Raw genomic sequence first — 15,257 nt, 5'->3', positions numbered from 1 at the left:
GTTCTCCAATATCCTGGATAAAACTTAAAAACACATAATTGATGTTCATAGAAGATGTGTGTTCAAACTTTTAGTATGCTGCCAAGATGCTTTTTGCAATGTTTCAAGGTGTTCATATTTTACACCATTATCAAATGCTGTGTGATGTGCCTAGCTACTCCTTATCTACGATTGGCATTGCCGCAACTTTCTAAAATCCCATTCCAATGTACACCTAATGAAATCATTTTGATTTTATTGGTGTTTAATTTAACTCTTCACATGCTGATTTTGTAGGTATATTATTTTATAAGGTTTGAGTATGGGGAGCTTATTAGTAAGCACACAACTAAAGACTATGTCTACCCCATCTGAGAATCTATTAGTAGTCCATAGCTCACAGTGGGGAAGCCAGGTCTCAGGTCTTCCTTACACACCAATCTGTGGTTAATTGTGTACAGTCCCCACTGCTGCTGTGAAATCATGATTGCATTGGCTGGGTCATTCTAAGAAGAATTTTTTTTTTTTTTTTTTTTTTACAGATGTTATGTTTTGGTTCTTACATTTTTATGTCCTCTACCACTTTATGATTAGAATCATTATATTTTTATTGTTTCTTTATTTATATGTGGCTTTCTAAGAAATCTTAAAGTTGGACTCTTCCAAGCCTGTCTAGAGTTTCAACATTGTCTTCAAGACCTTTTATCTTACTCTGTCTACTTAAATCTTTGAGCTTTCTTGAGATTTAAGTTGTTTTCTGTACAAGACATAAATGTTAAAATCGTAAAAGCACTTCAAACTTTTTACCATTTAATAACTAAAATGTAACCCAATTAGGAATTTGCTTTGTGTACACAATGATTAGTTCATTCACAATTCAATAGTATAGAGGATAAATATACTTTCCCCTCATTTTATGTGTTTCTGCATTGCAATCCTTCTTAGTTCATAACATATAAATGGGAAAAATAAGAACTGAGCTGAATCTATTTCACTAATTTTAATGTGTAGAAATGGCCGATTTCCCCTCTAACAGATGCCAATATAAACTAACTACTCAAGATCATATTGTAGATTTTCTGAAAAATAGGATGCCAGCAATACTCATTTTTCCATAGTAAGTAAAAAGATATGTTGTACTAGTCAAGGTTGTCATCAGTAAGTCATGGGAGTAAGTATAGGCTCTTTGTCCTCATGGCCTCACAATCTATTTAACCACTAATGATCCTGTTCATTTTAAGACCTGGTTTTGAGACTACAAACCACTTCCTAGTAGCACCATATATCTAGTACCTAATGCAATGGATGCTCCAAATGTCATATAACTTTCAAATATGGAAATTTCAGGACTGTATATAACTTTATTAGAAATTTAGATGTGAAATAAGGACTTTGGAGAGCCTCTGGAAAGATCAGATTTTGGATAATCATTCACTGTTTGTATGGAAAACTTGCTTACTCAAGATTACCACTTTTTCTAACTGATAATTACCATATTTTCCAACATATAAGATGACCCCAACTTTACCTTTAACTTTTCAAGCTGAAATATGGAGTTTGCAGCCTGAGTCTGCTGCAATGGCTGTGCTTTGAAATAAGGGTAGTCTTCTATGGTGAGTATATTCTAAACTCTATATTTTAACTGGAAAAGTTAAATTTAAATTTAAAGTTGAGGATAGTCTTATAATGCAGGAAAATGATACTATAAGTGTCAAATTAGAGACATTGCTTTGAACTACAAAATTTTAAAACATTGAACTCATTGATAGTATTTTATATGAAACTAATTGTTAAAATTTTATGAATATGTTTAAAAATAATAATAATGGATAAATTTTATTTATCTAAGATAACCCAGTTAATGTAATTATATAGAGAGCAAAGGTATTCTAAGTCAGAAATAATTTATATGGGGACTTTATGTGCAAGGAAAAGAACAATAAACTCACTCTAACAGCCTTATGATTCTCTCACTCCTTCAGGATCTTAATGGAGGACATTGCATCAGGAAACCACTGCACAGTGACTGAGTTCTTCTTGGCTGGACTCTCAGAGAAGCCAGAACTCCAGCTGCCCCTCTTTCTTCTCTTCCTAGGAATCTGCTTGGTCACTGTGGCAGGGAATGTGGGCATGATCACACTGATTGGATTCAGCTCATACCTGCACACACCCATGTACTATTTCCTCAGCAATCTGTCCTTCACTGACTTCTGTCAGTCTACCGTTGTTACCCCTAAAATGATGGTGAACTTTGTGACAGAGAAGAACCTCATTTCCTACCCTGGGTGCATGACTCAGCTCTTCTTCTTCCTCACATTTGGCATTGCAGAATGTTACACATTAGCAGCAATGGCTTATGACCTCTATGTTGCTATCTGTAACCCTTTTCTTTACAATGTAATCATGTCCTATCAGACGTACACTTCTCTAATTTCAGGTGTGCATATTATTGGGGTGCTCTGTGCATCAGCTCACACAGGCTTCATGATTAGGATTTGGTTCTGCAAATTAGATGTGATCAATCACTATTTCTGTGGTCTTCTTCCCCTCTTGAAGCTTGCATGCTCTAATAATTACATTAATGAAATGTTGATTCTGGTTTTTGGTACACTGAACATCTTTGTCCCAGTCCTGACAATTTTTACTTCCTATATCTTCATTATTGCCAGCATCCTCCGCATTCGCTCCACAGAGGGCAGGTCCAAAGCCTTCAGCACTTGCAGTTCCCACATCTTGGCTGTTGCTATCTTCTTTGGATCTTTAGCTTTCATGTACCTGCAACCGTCATCAGTCAGTTCCATGGACCAAGGGAAAGTGTCCTCCGTGTTTTATACTATTGTTGTGCCCATGCTGAACCCACTGATCTACAGCCTGAGGAATAAAGATGTCATTGTTGCTTTTAAAAAAGTAATTGACAGAAAACATTGATGTAGTTAGAAACAAGATGAGGATTATTGATTGGAACACTATCCAGAGAGACATAGTTTGAAATACGAGTAATTTTAATCTACTTGTTACCTTCATAATTTTTACTATTATAATTTTCAATATAAATTTAAAATTCATTTTTCTCTGCACATATTATCCCATATTGTTTCACAGAGTCAACAATGTAAACAAATAATAATGGTGAAATGGTTCTATAGGTCCATAATGGTCACTCCATCACACACACACACAGAAACACACACACACACACACAGAAACACACACACACACACACACACATGTTTGTGTGTTTGTGTTTAAAGTATTCCTTTAAAAATAAAATTAATTGCAACAAAATGATACTTTTCTTTTTAATTCATTTTTTAAAATGTCATACGTAAATCATATAATTACCCCAATCATCCCATCTCCAATTCCTTCCATGCTCCCTCTGTTTTCTATGAAATTAATTGTCTTTTTAAGAAAGAAAAAAAATATGTACTGGGAGGCTTATCCTGAGGAAGACTGACTCCTTTCTTGACTGTATTTAATTGCATAAAGCTCTTCATTTAGGAGTAGTTTTCACTGAAATGTGCCCCTTCCATTTGTGTATGTCAACTGGTATCATTTTGGCTCTTGTTTCAGGAACCATATTGTTGAAATTTCATGATACCACGTTCCATAGAGGACATAGTCTCAGTGCTACTTCCCTGTCCTCTGGCACCTAAAACATTCTTTCCTCTGCTTCAAAAATTTCCCTGTGCCTGAGGTGGTGGGGTAGTATTGTAGATTGATTAACTATGGCTCTTCATGTCATCATCACTTGTTCAGAAGTGTGTGTGTGTGTGTGTGTGTGTGAGAGAGAGAGAGAGAGAGAGAGAGAGAGAGAGAGAGAGAGAGAGAGACAGAGAAAGAGAGGGAGAAGAGAGAGAGAAAGAGAGAGAAGAGACGAGAAGAGACAGAGAAAGAGAGAGAGAGAAAGAGAGAGAGAGAGAAGAGAGAGAGAGAGAAAGAGAGAGAGAGATTTTAGCTAAACATAAAATAATATGTTTCCCTATGGTATTTATCCCTCTTCTCTATTTCTCCTTCCACACTGCTTTTTTTTTCTCCCTCTCAAATGAAAGGATCCCCATTTTTCTCTGTTCATAGTACCTGCTATTTCCTGTTCTAGAGTATATGGCCAACCCCACATCAATTTTTATTTTTCTTATTTCTGCTCAGAACTAAATGTTTGGATCTAGGGAAAGGAAGATTTTAAATTATGACTGTGGTTCTAGTTAATGTACTTTTCTATAAAAGTCGTGTTATATAATACTTGGGAATAGAAAGGCTTCATGTTGGCCAAAGATTCTCTGTGACTTATTTACTAGAGGCCATTCTTAGTATGGCATGATGGAAGATTTGCAGATGTCTCATTTCTTCTCACACAATGAGCAGAGAATCAGTCTTAATTGCTCTGTGCATCCCACACACCTCATACAATTATAATGTTAGAACTGTATAATACTTGTGAGAAATTCTGTTTTCAGAACAAAAGAACTGGACACTGACACTGGATCAGACTTGACAGGATTTGTTCCCCTCAGCATGCTGGACATTGACATCCTGCATTCTCCTTGCTCCAGCCTCAGACACTTCTCTTGCAGTTACCCATCAGAATTGAACAACTTCCTAGACTGCGTTGTAGGAAGCTTCTGATCCCGTTTGGTCCAGCATTTCAATCAATCCCACACAGGACTCCTATTAACCATGGAATCTCTTCACATTTAGAAACTGGACCTCAAATGCAATCCTTGGCTTGCTTAACCATTTTCCCCAATTTTTGGGCCCCTTCTAATGTATTATATACCCCAATTTAGCCTGAAGAAACCTTAAGGGATAGACGTCCCATTCCCTTTAAGTGGGGTCGGGTAGGTTTCTGTTTGCTCTCTCGGTTTAAAAATGCTTATTTTCATCAGGAGGTAATTATAAGTTATTATTGGTCTTACACGGAGAGAAAACTAGCCTGAACTTAGGGATGTCTCTCTTCTCTATCTGTCATCCATAGGTAAGGGATAGGAGATGAAAAGAAAGAAAAGAGCATATAGAAATACAGAGGGAGGATGGAACAAATGGTAGATGACTGAACTTACTTCTTAACTCAAAGACCTAATGTTACTTACAAAGAAAGTTATCTCTAAGTCATTTGTACAGAATTTTGTATATTGATGCAAATCATGGTCATGTCAAATACTAGTCTGATTTAGCACAAGAATATATATCCTAAGTCTAACAGATAGATGTGATTCAATAGATATATAAGGTAAAATAGTTAAATAAGGTCTTCAAAAGCCTCTAAGACCCATTCATATTTTTTCTCTTAATTAAAAATATTTCTGAGATTTACTGTGACTGCACTATTTCACTGTCCCTTTCCTCCCTCCAAAGCCTCCATATACCACTTCTTGTTCTTTTTTAAATCTATGATCTTTTTTCCATAATGGTTTCCTACCCACATATATGTCAATGCTTTTTCATAATTCCCTAAACATTCTTTATTGACAGCTCTACCCCCACAATTATGGGCCAGCATAATAAAAGCTGTGCTCTACCTGTAATTTTCCACACACTGTATCTACCCATATGTTCTGTTTGCCTAGCAATTTTATATGGAATAATTGAAGTTATTGATAGAATTCGAAATTTAGGATAGAATTAGGAGACAAGAATGTAAGACTTTGTACTTTAAGAAAAGTATTGAGATAGTCTCTGAGTTCCTGTCACTGTCAGATACAGTCCTTAATACTCACCTACAGCATTCAACTATCCCACGCAATAAATTATTTAGGCTATACTAGCTAACCTATTCTTTTATTCTGTTAGACAAATAAATATTGAGTGGTACAAAAATTCTATATGTATAATATTATTGCTAAAGGTCTTCACTATTTTCCTTTCATAAAAATTCAACTTCAATAAAGGAATCATGCTGATTCAAGGAGCATTTTAAATAGTTACCTGTTTACCTTTAAGGAATTTTTAATTATTGATTATATTTCATTTTTACATATATATATATATTTATATTATTACATATAACTAAAACAAAGTACATTCAAGAAGAAGAACCATGAAGCAACCAGAAATTATATACTGTTACATTCATATTGATTTTGGTATTTGTATTTGGCAAACTATCTTTACTACCTTGGTGAGTCTAAAATTCTGAATTAAAACCAATATCTAGGAATGCAAACTAGTACAGCCACTTTGGAAATCTATCTGGTGCTATCTCAGAAAAATGGGAATAGGGCTTCCTCAAGACCCAGCTATTCCACTCCTTGGAATATACCCAGAAGATGCTCCAGCACACAACAAGAAAATTTGCTCAACCATGTTCATAGCAGCCTTATTCATAATAGCCAGAACATGGAAACAGCCTAAGTGTCCCTCAGTAGAAGAGTGGATAAAGAAACTGTGGTACATATACACTATGGAATACTACTCAGCTATTAAAAACAAGGAATTCCCGAAATTTGTGGATAAATGGATTGAGCTAGAAATGATCATAATGAGTGAGTTAACCCAGAAGCAGAAAGAATCAAATGGTATATACTCACTTATATCTGCATACTAGCCCAAGGGGCATGTCCCACGAAAGCCTTCACTTACCAGGAAACTGGGACAGAGGGGAAGGCATCCTATTGGGACTCTAAATGAGAGACGCATGGGAGAACAGCAAAATAAAAGGATCCAGAGGGTCCTAGAAATCTACAAGTAGAACAATATGATAGGCAGATTTGGGCCCAGGGGTCCCGCTCAAACTAAGGCACCAGCCAAGGACAATACAGGAGGTAAACTTTAAACCCCTTCCCAGATCTAGCCAATGGTCAGAATATTCTCCACAGTTGAGTGGAGAGTGTGATACGACTTTCTCACATACTCTGGTGCCTCACATTTGACCATGTCCCCTGGAGGGGGAGACCTGGTGGCACTCAGAGGAAGGACAGCAAGTAGCCAAGAAGAGACTTGATACCCTATGAGAATATATAGGGGGACGTAATCCCCCTCAGGAACAGTCATAGGGGAGGGGAATAATGGGAAAATGGGGGGGGGGGGAGGAATGGGAGGATACAAGGGATGGGATAAACATTGAGATGTAACAAGAATAAATTAATAAAAAAAAAAAAAAAAAAAAAAAAATAAATAAAACCAATATCTATCATATCTCATCGCTATGCACTTAAAACATCTATCTAAACCTAAAACATCTTAACCCCTAAACAACTAAGCTTACTTGTAAGACTAAACTATCAGTTCTTCAACACCATTAGAAACTTGAAAAAGCAAACTTTTATTTTATTCATAAGAATTATGCTTTTCCTGCCATGTATTGTGTACTGAAAGTCGATGTAATAAAGATTTTTAGTTAAAATAGTATGATATGTTTTTGTTTCTTGCTAAGAGGTGTTTTTTCCCTTTTTGTAAGACTAATATAGTAAACCATTACTTACGTGACATTTTTCCATTACTGGAGTCTAATGGTTCTAGCACTTTTAACATCGAATTGTTAGCACTGACCAGTGCATTTGACCTCACTGTTCCATGTCTAGTCATTCTCCTAGCTCTTATACCATCATCATTTTCAGCATCATCCATAGTCCTTCAACTGAGAGTATATCCAAAGCTTTCAGTACCCACAGATCTATTTTGGCTTTTTCTGACTTTTCTTTGGATTGTTAGCATTTATGAGTCTCCAGCCATCATCACTCATCTCCATAGACCAAGGGAAAGTGTAATCTGCATTTTATACCATTCTTTTGTCCTGAAATCTGGTATTTGCACCATGAGAAATAAAATTATTACAGATAAATGGACTTTGAAGCAATATCAAGGTGTGAATCTAAAAATATTCACCTGCCTTTAATACTTTTAAATGTTTTTATTATGGCAATAGCTTCATTAATGGTGACTTTTTCATTGCTTATAGTCATTCTCCATACTCCAGAAAAAAAATGCTCTTTGTTCAGCAGAAATTTCTGCTTTCCAGCACCACTTTTCTGTCATAATAACTTATAACATCTCTTAAAATTTCTTTAGCATGTTCTTTGTGCAAGTTTGTATATTTGTTATTTCCCTTGGTTTATTTACAAATAAATATTTCCTTAATGATAATCAATGAATCAATATAGTTATGTACTTTGATTTACTTCTCTTAATACTTTTTTGCAGCTGGTTTTCTTTATTAATTTCATTAACAAACCTATCTTAAAGTGTTAATCAGAATTGATTAAACTAAACATTTACAGAGTTCTTGTGCTGGTCATACAAAGAGCAGAAATCCAGACTTAATTGTTCTGTGCATCATGCACACCTTATACACTTATAATTTTAGGATTGTATAATGCTTAGGAGAAATCATATGCTTTCAGAACAAAACAACCAGATACTGAATCAGGTTGAATCAGACCTGACAAGATGCATTCCTCGCAGCATACTGGACATTGACATCCTGTTTGGAGAAAAGGGTTAAAAAGAAAGAAGGGGGAATATAGAAATATATAGGGAAGATAAAACAAAAAGTAGATTAGTCAATCTATTCCTCAACTTAGTGCCTCAATTGTCACTCACATGGTATTTTTAATTCACTAGCATAGAGTTTTGTATATAGATGCAAAATAAGTTTAGTTCTAGATACAGTGGTATAGAATTCAAATGTGAGATTATTTTTCACACACACACACACACACTATATATATATATATACACACACACACTCTCTTATAGGAGGTATTGTACCCATATAACTCAATTATAATGCAAGGTTTACTTTCAATGCTTTGAAAGTGCTATAGCAAGCTGTTTAGGAGAAATAAGTTATACAAACTAAATGTTAGTAGATTAAATCATGGCCATGTCAATTGCTAGTCTACTCTCATCACAACAATATACATTCTAGGTACAGCATATGGATATGACTCCATAGAAAAATAAGGGAGAGAAGGGGGGAAGTGGGAGGGAGGGAAGAATGGGAGAAAACAGGGGAAGGGCTAACAATCGAGATGTAATATGAATAAAATAATAAAATGAAAAAAAAAAGAAAAAGAAGGGAGGCTAGGTAGACAAGTGAGGGGATAACAATTGAGATGTAATCTGAATAAAATAATTAAATAAAAATATCAAGAATAAACCTATGAAGAAAAGAGAAAAGTCAGGCCCATGTTAGGGTCCCACACATGTGGTAACAAACCCACTCTCCTAACAGTATTAATCAATGTGCCACATGACTTGTAATGATTGAGCTTCTTCAGTATGGTGCATGGAACACTAAGTTTCTAACACCCCCAATTTGTATGATGCATTCTGTCACAGTATTTGGCTCTCAGATTTTATAGAAGAGATATGTGTAAGGGAAGTATTAAAACAGAAATGAGATATTTTCTAAGTTATAGTAGTAAGGAATCGAGAAATCTGGTATTACCATATAAACAATGCTTCAGATGAATATGCTTTAACAGTAGTCACTGTGAAGCTTTTCCTCATAATTTGGAATTGGCCCAGAATGGAGACAACTATATTTTGTGGATGATAGGCAGCCACAACTGCTGCATTAAAGGAAACAAGGGGAAAAAATTTCCAATGTATCTCACTTGAGTTTGTTGTGATTTTCTTAATACTTCAACTAGGCTGTGATTTCTGTGTTCTTGAATTACCTTGATATACTCTTCAATACATTGAATATTTCTCTATATGTTCAGCTATATTTATGTACTAGTAGATGTTTTATAGTCTTGATTTCTAATTTTCCAGCTTTTAAGTTCATTTTACTATCTGATTTTCCTAGCTAAATATTTAAAATTAAAGCAAAGTAATAGGCAATTCTCTTGTTCATTATTTAGTGTAAAATCTTCAATTCCTTCACCGTTAACTGTAATTATGGCTATGGGCCACTTGTGGATAATGTGTTTACACATCCCTAAGTAAAACATTTTCTACCAAAAGAGAGATGCTATAAAGAGGTAATTAAAAATTCTCGAAATTCTCAATAAAAGGTGCTAGAATGGTTTTCACATGGTACAGCACAGGTGCCAGTGAATATAATTTTTTGACAAGGTCACAGTATATGAACATGCATAGAATTATTTATTTACATGTTTATATTTTTCAGGACTGCTAAGTGTATAATTGCACAAATATAAAACAGGGTGGCAGGTGATTGGAGACACTGAAAATATTTGAATTTGGTTTTATAATTCATTGAGTGATAGGACAATAAATAGCCAAAACTTTAATTCGGTATAAAACTTTACTTCACAGAGTTTCCATAGGCAATGGAAGAAATAAATCACACTGCAGTGGCTGAGTTCATCCTTGCTGGGTTAACAGAGAATCCTGAGCTGCAGCTGCCCCTGTTCCTCATCTTCCTGGCTCTCTATGTGGTTACAGTTGTTGGAAACCTGGGCATGATCATCTTGATTCTGTTTAGTTCCCAACTCCACACACCCATGTATTATTTACTCAGCAGCCTGTCCTTTATTGACTGCTGCCAGTCCACTGTCATCACTCCCAAAATGCTGGTGAACTTTGTGGCAGAGAGGAATGTCATCACTTACTCAGAATGCATAGCTCAGTTCTATTTCTTCTGTACTTTTGTTGTTGCAGAATGTCACATGTTGGCTGCAATGGCATATGACCGCTATGTGGCTATCACTAACCCTTTACTTTACAATGTAACCATGTCCTATCAAGTCTGTTTATTGATGGTAGCTGCAGTGTACGCTGTTGCCTTTTTCAGTGCCACAGCTCACACTATCTTCTTGCTAAGAGTGTTTTTCTGTAAGGCTGATATAATAAACCACTACTTCTGTGACCTTTTCCCATTACTGGAGCTCTCTTGCTCTAATACTTTTATCAATGAATTCCTAGCATTGTTCTTCAGTGCTTTTAACATTATTGTGCCAGCTATGACCATCCTTAGCTCCTATATCTTCATCATAGTCAGCATCCTCCACATTCAATCCACTGGGGACAGAGCCAAGGCCTTCAGCACCTGCAGTTCCCACATCTTGGCTGTGGCTGTCTTTTTTGGTTCTACAGCATTCATGTATCTACAGCCATCTTCCATCAGTTCCATGGACAAGGGGAAAGTTTCCTCTGTGTTTTATACTATTGTTGTGCCTATGTTGAATCCTCTGATCTACAGCCTGAGAAATAAAGATGTCAAAGTTGCCTTAATAATGTTACTACAAAAGGTGTTCCCTCAAAACTAAGCATAGATTTATTTCTAATAAAGTATAAAATTTTTCAGTCTAGGATAGCAATGATAACATTAGATATCAGATATTCTTAGTACATTTTTAATTGGAAAAATTTATCAAATGTAGAAGAAGGTTCTCAGATTTATCCACATGGGGAAATATTAGTCTCTGGTAATACCAGACTTCATTCACAGATAGCAGCATATATCACCTCCTAAGAATACTTCATTATTCTTTATGTGGTTAGGTATATATAAACCCTGCTTGAATAGATAAGCTTCCCTACACTTAGTTTGGAATAAACTAATTTCTTCAAAATCCTTGGGGTGTTTCTTGTTTGTGGATGACTTTCATAATTAATTGGCAAATGATTCAAAAAATACTTTCATGCGAAAGTTAAGCTATTGGAATAAATAATGCACAGCTGATATTTGAACAGTATATAGATCTATGAATAGTGTCAATGGGAGCAAAAATCAGATTCTGTTATAGTCCTATACACAGGGTGATTACAATATCTTACACTAGAATAGTAATAATAAACAGGAACAAATGCACTTTTCATGTTTATGGCCTCCTGTTCAACATTATTAATGCTTCTTTTTGACTCCTACTCACTTCCCTACAATTCTACATTCATATTTCTTCATATGCCATATTTGCCTTGTCAGTCTTCATTGGCAGTCAAGCACTGGGCATTCAGTGTAAGCCCTCGAATAACAGGAGTCTCAGATGGTCATGGTGGAGGAATGGTGAGGAAGAGAGAACAAGCCCTCCCAGCAAGCCAGCCACCTGTATTTATAACACGTGGGCAGTGGGGAGGAATTCCGAAGGTGGATGTGTCAGTTTCACCAGGTACATATGGTACATGTGATGTATTTCTTCACTGTCTTGTGAGTTTAAGAGTCAGAGGTTTATTCTTTCACTGTCGATTCTATTGGTATCATTTATCACACGGAAGAAAGATAAGATTGAAAACTTGTTTTCTGATTACTTCCCCTTAAAAAGTCATGATCAGTTCTGAAGGATAAAAAAGATCAGGAGAGGCGACCTTCAACTAATGACTGCTTTTGCTCATGATTGCCCAAGTAAGCTCTTGTATGATTTAAAGGAAGAAGATCAAATTTACTGTAGTATTTGCTAATGCTTTATCAAATTGGATGTTTACTTCATAGCACTGAAGGACAGATTACTGATAAACAAAAAGTTGTGACAGGAAATGGCAAAAGAAAAACAATTAAATTTATGAAGATTCACATTGTAAGAAAGCTGTGTGTGTGTGTGTGTGTGTGTGTGTGTGTGTGTGTGTGTGTGTGTGTGTGCGCGCGCGCGTGTGTTTCAAGACAAGGTTTCTTTATTTAGCTTTGGCTACTGTCCTGTACTGGAACTTGCAGAGATCCACCTGCCTCTGCCTCTTGAGTGCTGGGATTAAAGGTGTGTGTCACCAAGCCAACCTCAGCGAGCTTGAAAAACACATATATTGTGGGACTCTGCTGGATAAGGCTGAAGTCTGACTTCTCCTGATAGATGTTCTGTGCTTAGTCTATGAAGGCAGATTCCCTTTTCTTAGCCGTTTCTCACTCCACCTGATCTGGCAACCCCAGGTCTTGTAAGGAGTGTTCCATAGACCTAAAGGAAGATTACAAGCCTGACCCTTTCCTGATATGAACTTGATCAGCAAGCACAGGAAATTCCAAAATGTACCCCACCCTATGCTGAGATCCTAGCCTACAGCAAATGACTTTTAATTGTACCTATAACTCATCCCGTAACACATAGCATAATTACGTGCTGTTTTCTCCTTGTAATAGGACTCCTGTGTTACTGTACCAATGTATTTAGATTAACTATCCTGGCACATTTTGCCCTAGTGAAACTGACACATCCACCTTCAAAACTCCTCCCCACTGCCCACGTGTTATAAATACAGGTGGCTGGGTTGCTGGGAGGGCTTGTTCTCTCTTGCTCACCATTCCTCCACCATGACCATCTGAGACTTCAATTATTTCAGGGGTTAGGTTGAATGCCCGGTGCTTCCCTGCCAATAAAGGCTGACAAGGCAGATATAGCAGAGCTTCCTTGGCAGCTGTTCCACTACTGCTAGCTTGGTGCTGAACCCAGTGAGACTGTGAACCTGGATAGTGTTCCTCATATCAGGCCTCACCCTAAACACCCTAGTTTCCCCTGAATCGGAAACTGAAACTTTGATCTCAAAAGAGTCCAGGACACTGACTAGACGTTGAACGACAATAAACTACACACAGAGGCTAATAGCTTTAAAGAATTTTGGGTGACTTCTCAAGCAGCAAACTTTCTCTGTCAATTTTTTTTTTCACTTTGGAAGCTTCTGACCTGTACTTCCTATTTACTCAAGTTATTAATTTTATTCCTTCTGAAGACTCTGAAAGAACTGAAGACCAGATAGTTTAGTCTTACAATTAAGTTTACTTGTTTAAGGGTTGAGATGTTTTTAGGTCTAGATAGATGTTTTAAGTTGATAATGATGAGATATGATATTGATTTACCTTCAGAATTTTACACTCACCGAGATAGGAAAGATGTTTTCCTCAAGGCTCCCAAATACAAATACCAAAAACACTATGAATGTAACCTTAAAAATAATTCTTGATTGTTTCATGGTTATTCCTGCTGCAGTTAGTTTGTTTTATATATGTGTAATAATATAAATTTACATGTAAAAAATAAAAAAGAATGTTTCCAAATATGTCTTTAAAATATTTACCGATAAAGGTTTAATAAAGCAGGATGTTCTGTCAGCATCTTTTTTCTACAAAACCAATGAGACTGTAAAGAACCAGAATTTCACTAACCTACTGTCTAATTAAGCAAAACCCACTAAAGGTTAAGAACCAGGCTTTCCCAACACGGTCTACAATATAAACCACCAAGTTATTTGCCAAAGAGATTTCACCTCCTTGTACGTGTTATATTCTTCCAAGTGGAAGAACAAATGTTCTATTTGTAACAGGCATGTTTTGCACAGCTATTATACAGGCTACCCTGAGCTAGTCTTGTATCCTAATGGAAGTTTAGTGATATATAAAGTATGTACACACAGGAAACATTGTCTTCATCAGGAAGCATCTAATCACCAGATGTGTCTTTGAAAACAAGTGACATCCAGAAGAACACTGGATCTGGAAGAGAACGTGAAACTCCCTGGTTGACTAAAATTTCCTAGATATTTTATGTTAAAAAAACATAAACACAACTAATGAACTCTGCATAAGTCACAAGGCAGAGTGCCTCTCAGGCATTACTTCATTTTATTCTCATGTAGGGGAAAGCCTGTAAGGACTGAACCCTAACAAAGAACTACAGGCAAACAATTCCCATTTTGTTCTTGAAAGCAATAAGCAAGAATTTGTCTCATCGATCTTTGGAAGAAACCAGCTCCTTTATACAGTTTAAAAGTTCTCTGTGACATCTGCTCCAGTCCCCAAATCTCCTGCTGGCAGAAACATGGAACCATTTTGTTTCATCTCTCTCTAGAATGGTTTGTGAGATGATTGGACACCAAATAAGTTCTGTCCTGAGTTTGCCTTCTCTTCATACTGTATGTTGGGAAGAAGATTTTCTAGGGACTCTTATTCTAGAAATATGCTCATTAGAAAAATAAGCAATTATCAGTGCTGGTTCCCCGACTGCCAAGTTATTCCTCAGATGGATTCCTGCAATTTATAACTTTCAAGCCTTAATAAAGATTTTGAATTTGTGGATCACCAAGAAGCTGTGTTGAAATTATTACTCTGATCCGGCAGATGTGACTGGGGTCTGAGATTTTATGTGTTTCTTAGGAGTCTCTGGCTGACACAGCAGGCAGAGCCCACAGTGGGGTTACCAGGATTTAAAGGAACAATGCCTTTCCTGATGAGTTATATTGTGTTGTGTAGAAATTTATCATTGTTTAAACAATACATTTAGCCAGGAGTTTGCAGGTCACATGAATATTATTAAGTTTAACGAAAAATAAAAACTACATCATTCTGCTCCTATTTTAAGAGACACAGGAGAACATTAGAATGGGCTAAATGGAGGGGATGTGGGCACCACTGGGACTGTAGAAGCAGGTGAGTTATATTATAGTTAAAT

General features: G+C 36.3%; 2 protein-coding genes across 2 annotated transcripts; both read left to right on the top strand.

Annotated features, from left to right (window-relative positions):
* Positions 1-1,968: 1,968 nt before the first annotated feature.
* LOC127198308 (olfactory receptor 1537-like) lies at positions 1,969-2,907 on the top strand. Its single transcript, XM_051156205.1, has one exon. It carries the CDS (start codon positions 1,969-1,971, stop codon positions 2,905-2,907), a length of 939 nt encoding a protein of 312 aa, XP_051012162.1.
* A 7,310-nt stretch (positions 2,908-10,217) lies between these two features.
* On the top strand, positions 10,218-11,156 carry LOC127198307 (olfactory receptor 150-like). Its single transcript, XM_051156203.1, has one exon. The coding sequence runs from the start codon at positions 10,218-10,220 to the stop codon at positions 11,154-11,156; it is 939 nt and encodes a 312-aa protein (XP_051012160.1).
* Positions 11,157-15,257: the final 4,101 nt, after the last annotated feature.

The sequence above is a fragment of the Acomys russatus genome, chromosome 14, assembly GCF_903995435.1.
Source record: "Acomys russatus chromosome 14, mAcoRus1.1, whole genome shotgun sequence".
NCBI lineage: Eukaryota > Metazoa > Chordata > Mammalia > Rodentia > Muridae > Acomys > Acomys russatus.
The sequence above is the reverse complement of the archived record's forward strand: the minus strand, read 5'-3'. Positions and strand labels throughout refer to the sequence as shown.